The 22,229-nt window shown below is 38.1% G+C and overlaps 4 protein-coding genes across 4 annotated transcripts in view; 1 reads left to right on the forward strand and 3 right to left on the reverse strand.

Moving 5' to 3' along the window:
- The window catches only part of zanl (zonadhesin, like), a 139,708-nt gene that overhangs the window by 29,012 nt on the left and 88,467 nt on the right, over positions 1-22,229 (reverse strand). The window lies entirely within an intron of this gene.
- On the reverse strand, positions 4,605-8,807 carry mpdu1b (mannose-P-dolichol utilization defect 1b). Its single transcript, XM_060874448.1, has 7 exons — positions 8,495-8,807; positions 7,909-7,974; positions 7,668-7,800; positions 6,996-7,081; positions 6,774-6,892; positions 6,566-6,676; positions 4,605-5,779 (listed from the first exon to the last, which is right to left on the reverse strand). Exons 1-7 carry the CDS (start codon positions 8,616-8,618, stop codon positions 5,657-5,659), a joined length of 762 nt encoding a protein of 253 aa, XP_060730431.1. The 5' UTR covers positions 8,619-8,807; the 3' UTR covers positions 4,605-5,656.
- Positions 10,526-14,058, reverse strand: LOC132848594 (butyrophilin subfamily 3 member A1-like). The gene is made up of 10 exons (XM_060874449.1): positions 13,992-14,058; positions 13,831-13,881; positions 13,492-13,608; positions 12,847-12,930; positions 12,484-12,741; positions 12,196-12,324; positions 12,008-12,059; positions 11,904-11,930; positions 11,791-11,817; positions 10,526-11,710 (listed from the first exon to the last, which is right to left on the reverse strand). The coding sequence occupies exons 2-10, from the start codon at positions 13,858-13,860 to the stop codon at positions 11,190-11,192; spliced, it is 1,245 nt and encodes a 414-aa protein (XP_060730432.1). The 5' UTR covers positions 13,861-13,881; positions 13,992-14,058; the 3' UTR covers positions 10,526-11,189.
- Positions 17,914-20,618, forward strand: mblac1 (metallo-beta-lactamase domain containing 1). Its single transcript, XM_060873463.1, has 2 exons — positions 17,914-18,434; positions 19,928-20,618. Exons 1-2 carry the CDS (start codon positions 18,027-18,029, stop codon positions 20,174-20,176), a joined length of 657 nt encoding a protein of 218 aa, XP_060729446.1. The 5' UTR covers positions 17,914-18,026; the 3' UTR covers positions 20,177-20,618.

Genomic DNA, 22,229 nt, shown 5'->3' on the forward strand with positions numbered 1-22,229 from the left:
TTGTGGTTGCATAAATGTAATTTCTGTTGGATATTCTCCTAGTACCAACACCTCTGTGGTGATCCCAATCTCAAACACTATTTACCTCTGTACAGAGATTAGACACTGCGTAATCTATAAAGGTTCATTTAAATTAAGATTATTTATTTATATTTTTAACACACTTTTTTTTCTTTGGATATAACATGCGTGTTTTGTTATTTTGTTAATTACTTTTGGCACAAGATGAACTCGGTAAGTGTGCCATATTGAACCACAGGAGAAAAGATAAGAAGAGGACTTTCTGAGTCACTTGCAGGGAAAGTTAGGGGGACTCATCCGTCACAAGGCAGAGGGCTCGAATAATTTAGGGCCAATCGATTTAAATCTTTCCCCTTTCTTCTTTTGAAAACTCTCCTGTCCTCCCCCTCAGCGCTCTCCCATCCTTCTCTGGAGTGAAAGCGGCTCTTGGGTCCGGCTCGTAATTGGCCGTGTCTGAGGCAGATTGGCCGCCGCTTTTCAGCTCGCAGGTGTGCATAGTAAAGGAGCCCAATCCTGAGCGCCTCCCCTGCATCGCTTTGTTCCCTTTTAGCGCTCCCCGCCGCGCAGAAAATTAGTGTTGCCGTCCTCTCCCCCCTCTTCTCCGCGGACTTTAACCCTTTCACCAAGCTTCACTATTCTCATGGAAATACAAGAGTCCGCTTGGGCTAATCGGAGGCCCACGGGAGGGGTGCAGGGCGCGCAGGAACCATGAGATACACATCCCCATTTCGCTTTAACAGGCCAAATCCTCAAGCCTTGGTTTATCCACGGCTGCATATCCTTACTCAGGGAGTCTGGTGTTTCCTCTCCTTTAACACGAGTTATCGGTCAGTTCACTCAGGTGTGTCTGAACAACGCAACGAGCAAACTTTATCCTCGGGCTTTTCACAAAGTGCGAAACACAACAGAACATCTTCAAGCAAAACGTAAAAATAAAACCTGTTTGATCTCCGATCATTTACATTTACGGCTGACGTGGGCACATAAACAGGAATGGGAATTTGGCCAGGCGTGTGCGTAAATGTTGGAGATACTTCAAGCGGGAAGCCAGGATTTTCTCCTATAACGTGTGAGATCTCTTAGCAACAAGCAGTGAGGCTTCAACAAGTGGTTACCATGGTTTTCGCAGACCGGTAAGCAAGTGCGCGGGGAGATTACGACAATTAGCGGAAGCTGCAATATAGAGGGGTGAGTTAACTAGAGTGAATTCACAAATGGTCCGAGAACAGTTTGATGTTCTGCGGTTTGTAATTTACCATAAAGAGTTCCGGTTTGTCTGCAATCGATTACGTACATATAATGTCAGTACTGTATACAAGGAACCAAACATTAAAGGTTGCCATGGAAACGTGCGCGTATTTACCTGCATTCCGAGGGAAGCCTCTAGGCCGCGCCCGTTCCGCACGCACCATACACACACAAACGCACACACATACAGGCACACACAGACACAAACACACACATATACATACACACACACACACACACACATACACACAGGGAAGAGAAAGTGAGACAATGTGTGCCGCTAAGCCTGATTTGTTCAATTGAGGGATTACAGACAGGAAGATATATCCTAACTCTTAAAAAAAAAAATACTGGAATGGTCAAAAAGACAGGTCTTGACCTGCACTGATTCAGGCTCAGAGTGCCAATTTCCCAACGCCTACTAATTACACCTATTATTTAACAAATGAACTGAATTATGTATTCCCAGGCTTTGATTTGTGGTGGAATGTTAGTAAATTCTGTCCTTCATGGAGGGAAGAAAATCTTAATCCGTCCCAAATGAAATAATCACTAATATCATACATATATTTATGATATAAGAAGTAACAAACCTCATACCATGTCTAAAAAGGGACCGTTTAAAAAGAAAGGAAAAGGAGAAGGAAAGAAATGGTTTATTAATCCTATAACTTTTAACACTATAATGAACCAATGAAAAATATGTAACTTAAAATAATTTTAATAGACATCTTAAATTTACAAAAATGTATATTTTTATCTAGAAGTTATAAAACTTGACCATTTTATGGTTTAAATGGGTTTTACTGAGTAGTCTGATTTTTTTCTTGTTCTAGTTCTTGTTCAAATTCTAGTGGGTCTCACATTGTTACGTTGGCACATTCAATCTACCCCCCCCCCCTTTTATTCAACCACAGTATTTCTTACCAAGGTAATTACCAAACTGTGCCAATACTCTACGATGTTAAGTACAATGAATAAAACTTAGATGTTGCAATTATAAAAGTGCCATTGTCTAAAATAACTATGGTGTAAGTCATAAAAGATTTTTGAGGAAACAAACAAATTGGTTTTATTGAGAACACACACACACACACCTCAATCACTTACTTGCACAATGTGTTGACAAACCTGCCCCAAATGCTGTTTGCACGCAGGTAAGTGAGTGGGCGTATTTTTTTTCCCCTTCTCTTTTTAATAGAAGTGTTCCAGTTGGTTGAAATGCCACCAACGCTGTACGCATGCATTTTTGACTCAACCTCACACAACACAGCTGAACATCGCTCTCACGCAATAGCAGTGTAGCTGTGCAAGAGGCGGGGGAAAGATCTGAGTGATAACATCTGTTATGTCTGGCTGATATGGGTATGAGTGGACATCCATCCACAATCAATGACTGCCAAATATAGGTGTTTAAGCAGCCATTAAAAAAAGAAAAACCTTATGACCAGAAATAACAAAAAAAGAACTGTGTCCAGTATTATTGAGCTGTCCATTATAAGGAAACTAACAACTATTATATACAGAGGCATGTCTCCTCACTGTGGGAGGGAAGTTTCTGCCAAATCTTTCAACAGTTGCTGTCAAGGATTGCATATTTTGTTACTGCCAGTTTGGTGTGGATGACTTGTTGAGCTTGTGAGGTGCTGTGGTTGTTTAGAACATGGTTTGTGATCAGATCAGACACACGGGCTCCTTCAAGTCATTGAAACATATAGACTTCAAATGACTGGCACTGTGCCACACACAAACATCGTCAATCCATTTGCCTCACCACTGGCAAGCTGCTGATATGTTACCGCTATCAAGATAAGACAATTCCCCATGTAACAAATTATTTATGTCTAAGGTGCTTGGTCTAAATATACACAAACTGTATGTAGAAGTTCTAGAGATATAAATACATCCAAAAATTGTTTGGTTGAATCCTTAGATGTAAAAAAGAGAATTTTCTCAAGAACATCCATAATAGAGATGCACATTTAACCCTGAGATTTTACACAAAAGCGAAACCATGAGAAAACACTGTTTGCTAATTATTATTATTTTTTTTAAAGAAGGGTTAGACTGAACAGAGAGCTTTATACCTGAAGGTATGAGGTCAGAGCCCACCTTGGTGAGCAGCTGCTGAGGGCATTGACAAAGTATGTGTACATTAGACCAAGGCTAATGCAGCTAACAGTGTTTGCCAAGTGTGGAGAGAATGACTGACAACTAACACTAATGAGCCACACCCTGGACTAGACTGGTCCTGCAACAACGACATAAAGGGAGGACACAGACACACACACACACACACACACACACACACACACACACACACACACACACACACACACACACACAATTCTACTTATTGAAACTGCTTTTTAACTAAAATTCACATCTACACATACCTTTTGATCTTTTACATGGTGTGGATTATACATACATACATACATACATACATACATACATGCATACATACATGCATGCATACATACATGCATACACAAACACACACACACACACACACACACACATGGGTGTTAACATTGTTTTCTACAAAACAAGAGATTCATTTTAGAGCCTAAAAAATCTGTGACAAACCGGTCTGGCACACGAATGTCTGGCCGTTATCGTCACCAAACAAAGGCAGGGCAGTGGTGTGTTCCACTGATTAAAAGATATGGACATAGAAAATGCACTCTCAGGTGGGGGGAGATAAGCATTTGGCCCACACACCGAAGAGTTCTGAACAGCTGTGCTTAAAAAAAGAAAGAAAGAAAGAAAAGCCGACAGACCATTCACTACTGAAGAAGGCACCTCAAGAGCAGACCTCCCAAGAGCACAAAGGTGATAAGACCAAGTTTATCTCAACACATATTTCACTAATCACACACCTCTCCGTTTTATCTGCCTATTCCATTTTTAATTTTACAGAAAATAGATCACACTTCCTGTGACTTATTTCAATGGAACTTTGGCAGTACCTATTTCTATTAGTTTTTCAGCATCTGAAATTATGTGATGTCCATGAATTTAAAATGCTTGAACTGACATGATTTAAAACAAGCAATTTTGGGAGGAAAATACATTGAAAATTTGATACCGTTCCATTTGGAAACATTTGCCTCACTGCAGCAGAGTGACATAAGTGAAAGCTGGCTGTGGGAAGTGAGAGAGATTTAATGTTAAATTGAATTGGAACCACAGAAGCTGTTCTGTAAATGTGGGTAGAGTTTAAGTGTGTGTGCAGTAAACCAGCAGGCATTCTGCTGCCCTCTACAGTTTAAATGAATAAACAACCACACTGTTCTCTTTTTCAGAAAGCAGCAAGCTAAGTCACACATTGATTTCGGGTTAATCACATTTTATTTAAAAAAATGAATCCACAGTATATAGTTGGGAGAAAAATAAAATATGATCTATGGACTGTTTGTAGACCTGATTGTATCCAGTATTTAACTAAATTAATCGAGAAGGTTCCACTAAAAAACAGTGTTTAAACATTTTATCAGTCAAACTAACACAATTTTAATCTATCAATCAATTTTTCCAACTCACCACTTTGTTCTTCCTTCAATACAGAAATATTGGCATGTTAGGACAAAGTGCAAATGGCATTTACTCAGAGCATCCATTAACAATTCGGTGCTGATTTTTTGACTGTTGGTTATCATTAAACTGAAGAATTCTCTTCCATTCTGCAAATGCAAAAAATCTGAGAAAATTATCTGTATCACAAAATGGAAAAAAAAAAAACCCCACAAACATTTCTGTATGCACAAATTAGATAAGAAAACATTAGGGTAACACTTACATACTTAGTAAAACTTTCCATTAACCCCATCTTCAACAACTTGTGAGAAAAATCAGTCACATTTATTCTGGCCATTGTTTTCACTTGTGAGGTTTTACCTTAGCGGCAAACAGAATGAATCAATAACATTAATAACAATTAAGGAATATAAACAAAGAACCCAACAAACAGTAAAAGGAAATCTCATGGTGAACAGGTTTCTAATATATCCATTTCTCCATTCCCTGAGTTAAGGAAATTTATAAAGGAAATCAGGAAAGCCAATGATCATATACAGTAAATGATAATATCATCAATCTTTGAGATAAGGGGTCCCCGTTAAAATTCTCTTTTTTTTTTGGTCCTTCAGTTTAGGCCACTACAGCATGTCTCCATTTACTACTTGCTTAAAGAGTCTACCAACAATGTGTTCCAACACTGTGAAACCTGCTGCTTTAAACGACTGATCTCAAAAAGAGATCAACATCTAAAATCACTTAAAATGATTTCATTCCTAATTTACAAGTAGATTTCATACAAGTTGAACAAAGCAGCAAGTTACACAGAGCATTAGGAGCCTCAGCTCCTCACTGTCTTGTGGCAGGTTTATTCAGCCTTCTTCTTCACTGCTGGACTGACATTCCAGTAGTACAGTATTTGAGCAGCGATCAGGCCATTACAGCTTGATGAAATGATGTAAGAAAGAACCATCAGCGAGTCACCCGTCTCCTGCAGAAACAAACAGGGTAATACAATGTTAGTTATTTTTGTTCTAAATAAGTATTACATAATTATCAATGGCAGCAGTTCTTTAAACTCATTTAACCAGACTATCAGGGTGTCTGTAGGCATCAAGGTATAAATTTAGTACTTTTTCCAAATCTAATTGAATAACAAATATGCAGTAATTATATACCAAACATACAAAGACTATTAAAAAAAAATCTTATATTTTTAGATCTTCCACAGAAGTTAGTCTGTTTTTTACAACATGCAGATTCGTTGGCAGACAAGTTTGAACTAGCGAGAGTATTTACTTTTAGCCAAATTTACATTACATTTTTTAAACCAACACATTGCTATGCATGCTATCTCAGCTTGAATGTGACATCTCTGTTTGAATGCATTGTTAATCTGTGTCTAGGTCCATTTTTACTTATTTAAAAAACCAAAATTGGTTGAAAGAATCAAAATTATTTGCCATAGCAACAAAATTTCGTTTTGCCTAGCAACAGACTAGAATATAGTCAGAGAGTATGTCTACTGTAGATCGCACAGAATGCACAGAAAAATCTAAATGTTTCTGGAAGAAAGTTAGAGTCTGAACAGGGTCACTGAAGAACTTGAGCATTAAGGGCTTGCTGGAGGGATGTAAATATAGCAACTTTGAAGCACTATAGCTCCAAATCAACAGACCAAAGTATTAACCAGGGCCACCAATGCTCATATATTTCCTACATACCTGATTATACACAAGTAAGCAAGACAAGCAGCTGGAGAAATCTAGAAGCCTACCTGTACTGTAGTGAATATACGTGCCAGGGAACCAGCAAACAGCAGAAACACAGAAATAGCTGACAGCTGTCCTGTGTGACCGTTCCTATAGTTGATGCCTGCCTGAATGAGCTGTAAACAAAAAGCAAGTTGATTTTATGCTTTTAGTGGATGGCTTTCCTTTTGGCATAATTCACTTTATCAATCAATGGGACAAGCGGTCACCCACCCTTCCAAAAATTATAGCTGGCACGTTGGAGGCTTGCATGATGGTTACAACAGACATGGGGGTGATAGGAGAAATAAGGACAGCCAACAAGCCAAAATAGATGACGAGAAAGGCCAATCCTGCAAATAATCACATAGAAAAACAGACAAAATCTTAAATTATTAATGCATTATTCTTCGGATTATTACAATCATCATCATCATCATCATCATCATCTGGTACCTTTAACTGTGCTTCCTTTATAATGCTGGATAAGAAATGCAAGTGTCACTGATTGCAACATGAGAAACAATGCTTCACCCCAGGCACTGTGAATAAAAAACATATAAAATGAATGAAAAATTAAAACAGGGCCACTGATGGTCACGTGTGTGTGTGTGTGTGTGTGTGTGTGTGTGTGTGTATATATATAACTCTGACAAGGCTGTGGCATGTAAGCGAGTGTCATGCTGATATGCATGTTATTAATGTCACAGCTGTGATGTAAAAAATTTATTATCCAAAACATTCAGTCATCAGCAGTCCTGTGGTAAGGGTAAATATGATGATTAACAGAAAAGGGTAAGCTGAGCTATGATTTGTAGCTGTACTGTTACATAAGTAAACTAACTAGGTTAACGTGACCCGGATGGGTGGATAAAACTAACATTAACATCATCTTTAACATTTCACACAGAAGCTTGAAAGGAAAATCAAGTCACATCAAGTAACTGAAAATCAAGTAATTGGCCATTGTTTTCAACCATGATCATGATATTTTACCTTAGCAGTAACTAGAATGAATCAGGACATGTTTAACAATTAAAGCTGGACAGAAACGGAATTGATGCCTATGATCTAATACAGTAAATGGAAATATAATTAATCACTGAGACAAAAGGATTTCCATCCTACCTGAATGGAAAGCCTTTGGCGATACTGTAGACCATAGTGCCTGTGATGGCAAGAAGCTCCAGCATCACAGATTTAAAACTCAATCCTTCTGCACTTTTAGCACCAATTACTTTCAAGATCTGAGGCAATTTCACTGTGCGGAACAAGGGTGACAACCATAACATGTTATGCTATAACTAGGACAGGGGTTAAATAAATAAAAACAAAAATAAATAAAGTGCAAGCAGAGGCTTTTCCTTACCAAGTACAGAGCCAAGGATGATTCCAATGCCTAAACCTTTGCTAATTATTATCTTCAGACAGTCCACTGAGGGGAGCAATAAAAACGTGATCAGACAATATATATAAAGGGATTTTGTTTATTGCAGGATAAAATTATTTGCGTACGGACTTGAGGCAACCAATGAAAACGTGATCAGACAATATATATAAAGGGATTTTGTTTATTGCAGGATAAAATTATTTGCGTACGGACTTGAGGCAACCAATGAAAACGTGCCCTGTGTTAAGCCACACCTCTAATATACACAACATACACAACATTCCAAGTCATTAAATATACGTTAGCGTGGAAACAGCATTTCTGTAAAATAAACAAACAGCCTTTGATACTGTACAAAACGATTTAATCGATTAATTCGACTAATTCACCCTCATGAACTCTATTATGGATTAGTAAAGTGACTGCTAACGTTAGCTAGCTAGAAACAAATACAGGCTTCACACATCATTCAAATCGAATCCGAATTATATTTGAAGTAGACATTAGAATCTAGAAATTATATATATGTAAATTTATTCGACAATTTAACAGTGATCCTTCTTACCATGCAGAAAATTAAAATTCAGGAAGAATTCGTCGTAACATTTTTCTGGCATTAAATAATTCACTAGAATGTCTTTGAAAGGCTCCATGAGTGATGCGGTTACAGCTTTCTCGGATGTCGCCATTGTGTCGGATGTGAAACCGTTTCCTTTCTTCTCTCAAACCGACTTTACGGTTATTCGGTCGTGCTACAGGCGGTCACCAGGAACCCGTCTGAAGTTCAGCATCATTACGAGAACGTATTGTGTCACTTATTTGTAAACGACACAGAGGAAGTAAGCAGGAGTTCAGACATTGAGTAGGCGGGTGTATTTTCTTCTTCTGGTAGACTTTCTACACGTGTACACGCCACTACATCGTATTACTGCCTCTCTGCGTTTCAAACGGGTACTTACTTTACTTACACTTACTGCCTAACATATTTAGACATGCAAACACGATTCGATTAATCCCAGTGAGTCGACACCTTTGATTCCGTTAAAAAAAGAAAAGATTCGTTTAGAGTAGACTAACTCACTGATTCCATTTCAGTTGGTGTTGCTGTTTCTGTTGTTATAAATATGCATGTCTACAGATGTACTTGAAACTTAATAACTGTTTTCACGTCAAAAAACTTCAGGTCTGTTATTCATTTATTCACTCATTTTCTACCGCTTATCCGAACTACCTCAGGTCACGGGGAGCCTGTGCCTATCTCAGGCGTCATTGGGCATCAAGGAAGGATACACCCTGGACGGAGTGCCAACCCATCGCAGGGCACACACACACACACTATGGACAATTTTTCCAGAGATGCCAATCAACCTACCATGCATGTCTTTGGACCGGGGGAGGAAACCTGAGTACCCGGAGGAAACCGCCGAGGCACAGGGAGAACATGCAAACTCCACCCACACAAGGCAGAGGTGGGAATCGAACCCCCAACCCTGGAGGTGTGAGGCGAACGTGCTAACCACTAAGCCACCATGCCCCCCCGGTCTATTATATTTGACTGTATTTTTGTCAAATAATGAGTTAAAAAACAAAACAAAACCAAAACATTTATAGTACTCAACTTTCACTCGAAGTCATAAGGTCATAAGGTCATCAGCAATTATTACATATGCATAAAATGGGAGTTACATTTACATCATTTGGGAGACATCATAATCCAGAGCAACTTACATTATCTCATTTTTATACAAATGACCAAAGTAATTGAGGGCCTTGGTCAGGGGCTCAACAGCTTGGTGGACATGGTATCAAACTCTCAACCTTCCATTTGGTAGCCCAACACCTTAACCACTAGGCTACCACATGAGTTTAAGTGATATATTCTCTTTAAAACATGGCTCAAGCCGTCAAAAGTCTACTTTAACCGAATGATATATCTCGTTTGCTCACGACCAACATGTCCCAGTCCAATTATATCGGTCACAAACTAGATGGTTTAGATTGTACTGAACCACATGTCCCAGTTTGTAGGGAATCAATACAGCTCTCTGAAACAAGACTCGTTCAGTAAAAGGTGTATTCAATAGGTCCAAACACTGACTCCTTCACAGACCACAAAGATAAGATCAGATTCTTACTTGTCTGTTCTTAAATAATTTACCAACAGATGCAAACTTCCTACATTCTGTCTAGTTATAGAAATAGTGAATGTGATGGTGCCAATAAAAACTGCACAGTAACCTATATTTGGTTGGTGTTGAGGTGGTAAATCTTGAAAGCAATCTTATGGACCTGAGGAACTTTTTAATGATTTTGACATTATTTTAAAGTATAAACAACAGATGCTTGCGCATGACACTGCATCCACCATCCATCAGTTTGGGTGGCTGATTGCTCATCAGACCAAGCTGGATTTATGAGCAACTTCAAATTACACCCTTGTCTTGATGTCTCCAGTCTGTTTGGCTGCTATGAATCTGTATCTGCTCTCAGTTTGACAATTGCTGTATAGAGTGCAGATACACATTTTCTCCATTCAAGTTCTATTTTCCACTTTTTTTTAAACAGTATAGTGTGTTATAAATTAGCTGTGTACGAGTCTCATTTATCATATTTATTTGCAAAACTCAATACAAAAATGTTTAAAGGAAATAAGGAAAAGAGAAAAGAAAGGAAATTGTAGGAAGGATGAATTTCCTGTCACCTTTAGGTGTTAACATATACAAATACACATGCACACAATTAAGGAATCAGGTCATCTTATGTAACAAATACATCATATCAATACATTAGATCATTTAGTACTCTGACTCAACATCTTACCACCTATATATTTTGCAACCATATATTTGATCTAAATAACTGCATATACTACTGTGTAAACAGAATAACATCATACAAGTAATAGACAAATTTGATTAGCATACTGAAGTAAACTAATTAATTATAATTAGTGATTAACATCCTAGTCTGACAATTACTTTAGATGGTGATAATAATAATAATAATAATAATTAGCAGGTTTAGCTAATCACCATAAGTGCTATAAGTTCTGTTCCACTTAAAAATTGCGTCCATATAATTAGTTCCTTACTTTTTTATACTCTCTTGTCAAATCAGACTGATATAACTGTCCAACTTACATTTGAGTCATTTCTTTCATCACATTGAACCCTTGGATGTTATTCACAATGCAATCGCAAGTGCACAATTCTTGGACGGTATTCTTAAATCGGTTCTTGCTTTTCATCAAATACAGACATTTATGAAGTACAGATTTTTAGCACAGTGTTTCCATCCAGACAAGCAAAAACAGGGAAAAGCACTTCTCTAAAAGTTTCTGAAAACGTGTAGATATGGAACCTGCTTTTAGCATTGTAGAAGGACACTTGTCCTTCTTCATAGTCCACATAAACCCCAACCACCTGAAGTGGTACAGAATTTGGTAGATCGATATGGGGATCAGTGCATACCCGGATACTCTTAGGCCTGTTACATATAGTCCAGTACCCTGTTTCTGGAACAATGTGGAAACGGCCTTTTCTTTGAGCAGATGCAGCTGCTACCCCTAACCTCCATTTTCCTTTTGCTGGCACCTTCACCTCCCAGTAGTGTCTTCCAATGGACAATCTGTTGAGCCCTAGGACAAAGGGCTGCTTATCAAATTTTTGAGAGTTTTCCCACTGCTGTAGTTGAGGGGGCTCTTGCAGTTCATACACTTCAAGTTTGTCTTCTGACACATACAGCCAGGGGAAGCATGAACTGGAGTCTAGATGCACATCAACTGGTGCAACACAACAGATTTCATTAATATATTACTAGCTGATAATGCGGTATATTCATATTTGTTTGTTTAATGCTTACCTGTAGCACTCTGAATCCACTGCCAAACTTCAAAGAAAATAAGATTGTTATTCAAAATGTTATATTATTGTTTGCAGCAATTTTATAACAACATTATATATAATCTTTCCTACCTGAATTCGGAATATATTTCTGGCTGCCTAAAACGCAAATGTAAAAAAAAAATTATGTTCATCAGAATCACTGTTCACCATTCAAAAAGAATTAGAGCCCTTACTTGTTTTCCATGTTCTCTGCTTAGCTGCCAACCACATTTTTGAAACATCCTCCTGAAAGGAAAAAAATGCAATTAAAAAAAAGTGTTATTCTTCCAATGTCACTATCAAGCTTGATTGTCCGTTTTTAAGTGGAATAAAACATATTAGCTCATGTAAAATGTTAACATATTTAAATTATTTGACTCACCTCAGTGTCATTTGAGAGAAGAGACCACACCACAAACTCCAGAAAGGGAAGAACTTCATCTAGCTTTCTGTGCTTTTTTCTGTGGTTAGTCAGAATATGCTTTAGCTCTCCATCTGTCAGACATAAGTTCTGTGTATGTGACAGACAGACAGACAGACAGACAGACAGACAGACAGACAGACACACACACACACACACACACACACACACACACACATTATTATTATTATTCAGTTACATCAAGTCAACTTCAGGCATTATGTTTTACAATTAGTTTTCATTTCTAACCTCTGTGACAGCCTGTAACTCTTGTGCCCAATTCATGATTCTTTCACTGTCTTTTGAAATATCACACACATCTATTTTGTTCATTTCTGTAGTCTCTGTTTTCATAAATGCTTTCTTTGTCACTCCTCTTGACATATTGAGCATGTCCAGTTCTTTGGCCCATGACAAAATGAGATTTTTGCTGCTCTCTACATCAACCGGCACAGAGTCTTCTCCTGAAACTTGCTTGTATCTTTGCAGTGTGCTTTTATTTCTCTCCTGCAGGTCAGAAAATGGACATGCTATTGTGCCCCCTGCACTTTTCACAGACAAGCTATATTAATTATATCTGCATACCCTAATAAATAATAAATGGTGTCGTACCTTGCTGATGTCGTCTAGCTCCTTGGCCATGTCTGTAAGCAACTGAAAACATTCCCCAAGGCTTTGAATTTGCACCAGGTCAGACTAAAGCAGATAGAGTTCCTTTTAAAATGGGTTTATTACAACAAGAGTTTTACTATAGCATAGAACACTATATAGAATTTTGAAATAGGATAATTCCCTTGAGGGTTCTATGTTTTGGTCCACTGGGGAAACCCATAGGGTTCTGTCTTGAGCCATACAACAGATTTTTATTTTTTATCATAGATGGCCCATAACATGATCCTCACCAGTAACAGTAACAGTTACTGAAGATCTATTGAAGATCTATTTGCAAGAAAAACATCAAAAATTAGCAAAATAACTCTCAAGGAAATATTTGTTTTCAATTTTTATAAAGGTTTTCGTGAATAAATAACCCAGTGTGTTTCCTTATTTTGTGTTTATGAGAAATGTGACAACACCTTGTTTGATAGCGGAATAATCCACTCATAATTCATTAACTTTAATAAGTCATTAACCAAAGTCATGATATAGCAACCTAGCCTCTGCATCTCATAGCAATTTAAATGAGAGTTTATAAAGACCAATCACTTATGTATGTTCGGAAATACAACTGAAAACAAGTTCAGAAACTAAAACTACCTTATTATTACTGAGATTCGGCTTATTCCAAGGCATAGAATGTGCAGCTGTTGCCTTCTCTGGGAATTCCTTTGTAAGTTTTGATGGCATGCTTTGCCAGTCAATGGGAAACATTGTCTAAGGGAAAGAAGAAGTTTTAAATTCATTGACTTACTTAATGTATGAATTACAAGTAAATAATAATGGAATAAGTAGCCTATGCAAAGTTTACATCTCAAACAACAGAAATCTCATTTATACAGCAGACATATGATTGTAAGTGTGAATAGACATCACACAAGATAATTGGCTTTAATTTAGGTGGATTTTCTGCTGTAACATTTTAATTTTAAATCCTACCTGAGAGACTGGTTGTGACTTTTCAGCCATAGAGTAGTTCCTTCTTTTGCTCTAGGGAAAAGACAATAATAAAATACATTTTCAGGACTGATATAAAATTAGACAAATTAATGAAGAGAATCGTGTTTATATCATGTTTTAATAATTAGAATTGAACATACTGTTGTTTTCCTTTGTTCTCTGTTCTCTGTTCGATGTTCTCTGAAGCAGTGAAGTATGTGCCAGTAACTGGAATATTGTTATTGTAAATGTTATAGGTGCAAAGGTTATTTATAATACTGCTTGATTGCAGAGTGCTATAAAGATACAGGTAATCTTGAGTTTGTTGAGATTTTGTCCAATGGAGTATTAAAAAATATGTTATTTCACAAATGTAACTGAATATCTAATGTTTAAGTTAAATAATCCTTACTTTAACTTTTTTTTATTTAACACTGTGTGGTTAAATATTTCTGATATAGATAGAAAATATATAAGTTCTAAAGATGTTGTATACTATATAAGCAAAATATATAAGCTATAAGCACTTAAAAATAATCATTACTCAGCAGACTTTTTAGCTCCTCATCTAAAACTGTTATGTTTATTTGTACAGGCCTACTTAAACACACATGATGATCTTCACAATTTGTCAAAACCTGGTCCAACTGTATACTCAAAGTAATATATGGTGAATTGTCTAATAGACAATTAGTATTAATAGACATAGAGTAAATGCTATTTTGGCTCTTGCAGGGTTCTGCACTAAAATGCAGTAGGGAAATGCTGCTTCTGAAGATCACAGATGTTACACACAATATGGCCAAAAGTATGTGAACACCCGACCATCATTCCCAGATGTGCTTTTTGAAAATCCCATTCCAAAATTGAAGCCTTGCTGCCTACATGGCTACTTTAAAAACAACAACAACAACAACAACAACAACAATGGATAGGATCCTGAGGTCAAACTGAATGCCATATTTAAAAACTGGTAAGTGCTGGTAGAAAGGAAACAGTTTGTGAACTATTAGTACTAATGCTATTTCATAAAATTGTATTTACCAATTTATTTAGACTTCTTCTTCTTTTGGCTTTTCCGTTCAGGGGTTGCCACAGCGAATCATCTCTTTCCACCTATCCCTCTGCATCCTCAACACTTGCACCCACTAGCTTCATATCCTTATCATATCCTGGCAGCTCCATGTCCAACATTCTCCTACCAATATACTCACTCTCCCTCCTCTGAACATGCCCAAACCATCTTAATCTGGCCTCCCTAACTTTGTCCCCCAAACGTCCAACATGAGCTGTCCCTCTGATGTACTTGTTCCTAGTCCTGTCCAATCTTGTCACTCCCAAAGAGAACCTCAACATCTTCAGCTCGGCTACCTCTAGCTCAGACTCCTGTCTCTTCTTCAGTGACACTGTCTCTAATCCATACAGCATGGCCGGTCTCACCACTGTCCTGTACACCTTCCCCTTGATTCTCGCTGATATTTTCCTATCACACAGAACTCCTGACACCTTTCTCCACCCATTCCAACCTGCATTTGCTTCTTTACCTCTTTCCCACTCTCTCCATTACTCTGGACTGTTGACCCCAAGTACTTAAACTCCTGTACCTTCTTCACCTCTTCACCCTGTAACCTTACTGTTCCACTTTCCTCCCATTCATTCACACATACTCAATCTTACTACGACTGACTTTCATTCCTCTTCTTTCCAGCGCAAACCTCCACCTCTCCAGGTTTTCCTCCACCTGCTCCCTGCTCTCACTACAGATCACAATGTCATCTGCAAACATCATCGTCCAAGGAGACACCTGTCTGACCTCCTCTGACAACTGGTCCATCACTATAGCAAACAGGAAGGGGCTCAGAGCCAATCCCTGATGCAGTCCCACCTCTCATACATGTCCTGCACCACTCTGACATACTTCTCTGCTACTCCTGACTTCCTCGTACAGTGCCACAGCTCTTCTCTTGGCACCCTGACATACGCTTTCTCCAAGTCTACAAACACACAGTGCAACTCCCTCTGACCATCCCTATACTTCTCCATCAAAATTCTCAGAGCAAAAATTGCATCTGTTGTGCTCTTTCTGGGCATGAAGCCATACTGCTGCTCACAAATTTCCACTACCTTCCTTAACCTAGCTTCCACTACTCTTTCCCACAGCTTTATTGTATGGCTCATCAACTTTATCCCCCTATAGTTGCTGCAACTCTGCACGTCACCCTTATTGAACAAACTAGCTAAAAATTCCACAGCTGCCTCTCCTAGACACTTCCAGACCTCTACCGGGATGTCGTCAGGACCAACTGCCTTTCCACTTTTCATCCTAACAATTTATTTAGACAAGTAATAAAAAAGCTGGGAAATAATAGCTCAGCCTGTATTTCAGCAGCTGATAGCTTGGGACTAGGGGTTTTGACTCCCTCCTCCCTTTATATTTTTCAATGACAACCAATAGTTTGACAATTTCAGTACAACATGCAGATACAGTAATTGTGTCAGAACAATAACACTGAGTAGGATGCAGGTTCAGGTTAACCTGGTTTTATTTCACAAAAGGCAAACAGTCCAAACACTAGAAAGACTCTAGAAAACAGGCACAAGTCAAGAAATCAGCAAACAGTGCAACAAACAGGTAGAGTGAAAAACCAGAATCAAAAGTCATATCATAATCTAAAATGATAACACAGAAACAATGCTTGGTATAGACCGAACTCTTGGGAAACTGAACACATACTCCTCAATGTGGCTGAAAATAAAGTGGTTTATAGATGTTTACAGTGCAAGTGAGACAATAGGTAACAATTGTAATCACAAATCTGTTGACTGTAGACTAGAACTGGAATTTAGATCAACAACTGGAGCAACACAACATATTTCATTAACATACTGCTCACTCAATCACTCATTTTCTACCACTTATCCGAACTACCTCAGGTCACGGGGAGCCTGTGCCTATCTCAGGTGTCATCGGGCATCATGGCAGGATACACCCTGGACGGAGTGCCAACCCATCGCAGGGCACACACACACTCTCATTCACTCACGCAATCACACACACAATTTTCCAGAAATGCCAATCAACCTACCATGCATGCCTTTGGACCGGGGGAGGAAACCGGAGCACCCGGAGGAAACCCCTGAGGCACGGGGAGAACATGCAAACTCCACACACACAAGGCGGAGGCGGGAATCGAACCCCCAACCCTGGAGGTGTGAGGCAAATGTGCTAACCACTAAGCCACCGTGCCCCCCTCATTAACATACTACTAGCTGATTAATATTTGTTTGCTTGTTTTGTTAATCATTACCTGAGGCACTCTGCCAAATAAATGTATTATTATTATTATTATTATTATTATTATTATTATTATTATTATTATTATTATTATTATTATGTTCTGATCTACTGTATGTGTGCATCAATCTTGAATTATGTACTGTATTTCAAAAAAATTTTTTTGCTTTTTTCTGTGGTTAGGAAGGATATGCTTTAGCTTTCCATCTGTCAGACATATGTTCTGTGTATGTGACAGACAGACAGAAAGACAGACACACACACACACACACACACACACACACAGAGAGAGAGTTATTCAGTTACTTCAAGTCAACTTCAGGCATTATGTTTTACAATTAGATTTCATTTCTTTGTATTTATTTATTTTATTATTATTATTTTTTTAATTACAATTATTTTTTTATTTATAACCTTTGTGACAGCCTGTAACTCTTGTGTCCAAATCATGATCTTTCACTGTCTTTTGAAATATCACACACAATAAGTGTATTTTATTGTAATTATCTATGCATGGAAATTTGCAAGATTTTTCTAATAATAAACTTGCATTATTCTGTATACACTAATAAATGTCTTGTAACTTGCTGATATCTCCCAGCTCCTTGGCCATGTATGTGAGAAACTGGAAACATTCTCCAAGGCACCAGGTCAGGATAAATCAGACATAATGACTTCCATTTCCAGTCATAGTAGATATTAGACAACTGACAACAGAACAATAACAGCTCTGGAATCATGAATCTTGACAGAAGATGGCGCAGTTTGTCTGCAGTTCAGTAACTCAGTGCAAACGCTATTTTGTCCCCAGCAGGTTTCCGTAGGAGTAATAACAAAAAAGTGAGTCTGTATCTATTACCATATGAATTATTTAAACTAGACACACTAACTCGGCGAGGGGATGTCTGTGGAGTTTAGGATTAAGAAGACCGAGTGTGTGGAAGTCAGTGAGGTGATTCTGGGTGAACCTTATTGTGTGTCCGTGCTGAAACATGGCTACTGCATCAGCCAGGCTGATGGCTCTGTTCGGGCAGACGGCAGCATTACCTTACTAACAGGACCACAAACTATACTGGTGGATACGGGAGGGCCATGGGACCGAGACTTTCTTCTCTCTAAACTGAAAGAAAGAGGATTGTCACCTGCTGATGTTAGTTTTGTGGTCGGTACACACGGTCACTCCGACCACGTGGGTAACTTAAACTTGTTTACAAGAGCAACAGTAGTCGTGGGATGTGACGTCAGCCAGGGGGACAGATACATGCCGAACATGCTGGCAGAGGGGTCACCCTACCCCATCGACCCATATGTAAGACATACACACACCTCTACAGTGAAGTAATAAAGTGTTTTTAGTCTCAACAGTAGCTTAGGTATTTATTTATTTACTTATTATTGTTATTATAAATTATTATATATATATATATATATATATATATATATATATATATATATACTTATAAATGATAAATTATTAATAATTATATATATATTTATAGCATGGTAATATATTTTTCCCCCCACAGGAAAACCTGACCGTTTTTACACGTTTCGTATTAAAAAACGTTCTCTCTTAACTCCACTTGTGTGACGTCAGCTTGTGACTAGAATAATACAAGACACTGCACCAGTTAATAAATTAGCAAATAGAGTCACTAAACCTATTACAAACGGTACAATATGCACATTTGTTGTTGTTTGTTTGTTTTTTTGTTTTTTTTTTAGTTTTACTCAAGGACCAAAGATTAAATTTTGTTGTTTGTATTGTAATGAAAAAATGAAAATGGTTAATGGAAAAAACAACGAAATTTCTTTCGAAGGACGAAAAACAGATTTAGGTCAAAATCATCAACCAGAACTGGGATGAATTTGGTTATGAACAACACAGTAAGTGTCTAACAAGGGAAATGTGTCTGACACCTCGACCGGAAGCTGCAAAAACCTTACTCAAGTCAAGTCAAGAAGCTTTTATTGTCATTTCAACCATATATAGCTGTTGCAGTACACAGTGAAATGAGACAACGTTTCTCCAGGATCATGGTGCTACATAAAACAAAGACAGGGCTAAAGACTTGTAAGTAGTCTTAGCCACATAAAGTGCAACTGTGCAACCTGGTGCAAACAGTGCAGGACAAGACAAACAAGACAGACAAGACAGTGCAGGACAAAAGACAGTGCAGGACAAGACAGTGCAGGACAAGAGACAGTGCAGACACAAAGTTACAAGACAATACAAAAAGTACAAAAAATGCAGTACACAAAAGACAATAAATAGTAAACAGTAACAGAAACAGCGCCGACCGACCAGTGTTAATACTGTATGTGAATACTGAATGTTCAAACAATATTTCGTGCAGTAACATTAGAATGAACACAGTTTCTTAGCAGCAGGTCCTTGGGATAATATATAGAATTGTGCAAAAAAAACAGCAAATGTCTGAAATATTATATAGTATGTGCGAAATGGCTGAGATATTGTACAATATGTGCAAAAACGGCTGAAATGTTGGGACAGTTTGTGCAAAAACAGCAGAAAAGGTGTGCAAAACAGCATGTAAACAGTAGCATGTAAAATACTGTGGGTTTTGCAGGGTGTCTGTCGATGACTAATATTTATATGCTAGTGTTACATAGAAGAGTTCAAGGCCAGAATTCTTGCTTAGACATCCAATCAAAATTGAAACTGTATTCAATTTATGCGAGAAGTTAAACCATTTAAACAAGACATATTTCATAGATACACTTTCACTTTCAGGTTTGTTTATCCTGGAGCTTAATTCTGAAATCTTCATTATCCACCAGGTGTCCATCATCCCTACACCTGGCCATACAGGACGTGATGTCAGTGTTCTTGTTAAGGGAACAGTTGTGGGACAAGTTCTCGTGGCTGGGGACCTGTTTGAGTGTTGCACTGATGAAGGCTCATGGAGGGAGCTTAGCGAGAACCCAGAGGTGCAGGATGTGAGTCGGCAGACTGCTTTAAAGACTGCCGATGTGATCATTCCTGGACATGGAGCACCGTTCAGGGTGTTCAGGGATTCAGGAGACTGAGGACCAAAACATCGGTCCAAAATAATGAAGTATAGTTGGGCCTGGGGTGCATATCATGTCTAATCTTAGACATTCATTTGAAAGTCATAGGAATGATAAAAAAAAGATAATATGCATTATTGTACTGTCACTATTGTAATTTCACTATTGTTTAATTTTTGTTATGCAGTGTTTCACTTCATTTGTAAAACCTGGCAACCATGCTTGCTTTGTTACCAGTCTGTTACCATGGATACTAAGGAGATCCCCTACGCATCACAATAGTCCAACCAAAACAGCGCCTTACACAGCAGCAAAATAAAATTATATTTCTGTACATACATCTTTTATGTTTTTAGATATTGAGCCTAAGATAAAAACACAATGTAATTGTATATTAATGCATATACTATTATTATGTGATTGTTCTCTATTGCTATTAAAAATGTATATTCTTAGAAAATTATATGGTCATTATTATAGACTGCTGCTTAGAGGACTCCATTTTGTCTTACAGAATCAATGAATCCCAGCTTTATAATAAATACCCATAACATGTCCATTTTCAATTCTTTCTGGAATGTAACAAACCCCAAAACTGGAGTAAATCTAGTAAAATATTTTTGGATTGCTATTGTGGGTGCTTTGAAACATAGTTAGCTTGCTTACTCGGCCACATCAGACATATCATATAAAGCTTGCCTGAAAGTTCCACAGGATGTCTGGGACAGGAGTTAAGTTGTTTCCTGCAAAATACTATTTGCTATAATAATTTGTGAATAGGGGCACGCTGGCTTAGTGGTTAGCACGTTCGCCTCACACCTCCAGGGTTGGGGGTTCGATTCCCGCCTCCGCCTTGTGTGTGTGGAGTTTGCATGTTCTCCCCGTGCCTCGGGGGTTTCCTCCAGGTACTCGGGTTTCCTCCCCCGGTCCAAAGACATGCATGGTAGGTTGATTGGCATCTCTGGAAAAAATTGTCCGTAGTGTGTGATTGTGTGAGTGAATGAGAGTGTGTGTGTGCCCTGCGATGGGTTGGCACTCCGTCCAGGGTGTATCCTGCCTTGATGCCCAATGACGCCTGAGATAGGCACAGGCTCCCCGTGACCCGAGGTAGTTCGGATAAGTGGTAGAAAATGAATGAATGAATTTGTGAATAAAAACAGCCCAACAGTGTTCCCCCCCAGTATTTTCCAGGTCATTGTGGTAAGTTATATGATACATACCACATTCACTTTAAAACGGAATATGAAACTATCTAAGAATTCTTTGGGTACAAAATAGATACAGATAATGGGATTACAGTACACCCTTACTATCTAGCAAATCAAACCACAAGTAGAAACACATACAAAAGAAACAAAGGTGTCACTTTTACAATTATTGTTAAATGATATCCAACTTCTGTTTTTCTTTTGAGAGAGAACTAATTCAAACAAGTTTTTAGATACTCCATCCAGGGAAAATTGAGCATTCAAAGATGTGTTTGTGTGCATAGCTGTTGTAAAGAGTGCTTTTTTTGAGTCAGCACTGCCTTCCTGTTCACATGATGCAATTTGCTTATTCTCTTTGACCTCTATTGTTAACAAGATGTTTCTACTCACAGAGCTACTGCACGCTGGACATTGGTAGTGGTTGTTTTTTTTTTTTACACAAATCTGTGTCACTTTTCTGAGAAAACTCAGTAGTTTCTGTGATTTTTAAATCTCTCTTTGTACCAACATCCATGCTGTGAAGTTGCTTATATCACTTTTTCACGTTAACTAAAGCTCGTGTCCCATGAGCATTTGCCTCATGACAGGCTGATTCGATTGAATATGCAGATGTACAAAGGTTTATAACGAATCAGTGTGGCTATAACTGTGGGTGGTCTGTGGTGTGACAACATGTTATGGTTTGGTGGGAGAAATTCCATCCTAAATCTTTGCCCCACTTTAAATTTGTGCTTGATTTTAGAACATATTATGCAGTTTTTAACACTCTTAGAAGATAGATAGATGCTACAGTGTAAATCAGAAAGACTAAGCAATTTTTAGACTTTATTTTAAAAATTGTCTGGACCACCTGTTAATATTTA

The sequence above is a fragment of the Tachysurus vachellii genome, chromosome 7 (genome assembly GCF_030014155.1).
Source record: "Tachysurus vachellii isolate PV-2020 chromosome 7, HZAU_Pvac_v1, whole genome shotgun sequence".
Taxonomy (NCBI): Eukaryota; Metazoa; Chordata; class Actinopteri; order Siluriformes; family Bagridae; genus Tachysurus; species Tachysurus vachellii.

What these genes read in the sequence shown, in the direction of transcription:
- LOC132848594 (XM_060874449.1), bottom strand. Translation starts at nt 13,860, where the DNA reads ATGGCTGAAAAGTCACAACCAGTCTCTCAG. An exon ending in AGTCACAACCAGTCTCTCAG is followed by an intron (nt 13,609 to 13,830) that starts GTAGGATTTAAA and finishes TCTTTCCCTTAG; the next exon opens with ACAATGTTTCCCATTGACTG. An exon ending in GTGGATTCAGAGTGCTACAG is followed by an intron (nt 11,711 to 11,790) that starts GTAAGCATTAAA and finishes GTGTTGCACCAG; the next exon opens with TTGATGTGCATCTAGACTCC.
- mblac1 (XM_060873463.1), top strand. Translation starts at nt 18,027, where the DNA reads ATGTCTGTGGAGTTTAGGATTAAGAAGACCGAGTGTGTGGAAGTCAGT. An exon ending in CCTACCCCATCGACCCATAT is followed by an intron (nt 18,435 to 19,927) that starts GTAAGACATACA and finishes ATTATCCACCAG; the next exon opens with GTGTCCATCATCCCTACACC.
- mpdu1b (XM_060874448.1), bottom strand. Translation starts at nt 8,618, where the DNA reads ATGGCGACATCCGAGAAAGCTGTAACCGCATCACTCATGGAGCCTTTC. An exon ending in GCCAAAGGCTTTCCATTCAG is followed by an intron (nt 7,082 to 7,667) that starts GTAGGATGGAAA and finishes TTTTATTCACAG; the next exon opens with TGCCTGGGGTGAAGCATTGT. An exon ending in TAAAGGAAGCACAGTTAAAG is followed by an intron (nt 6,893 to 6,995) that starts GTACCAGATGAT and finishes GATTATTTGCAG; the next exon opens with GATTGGCCTTTCTCGTCATC.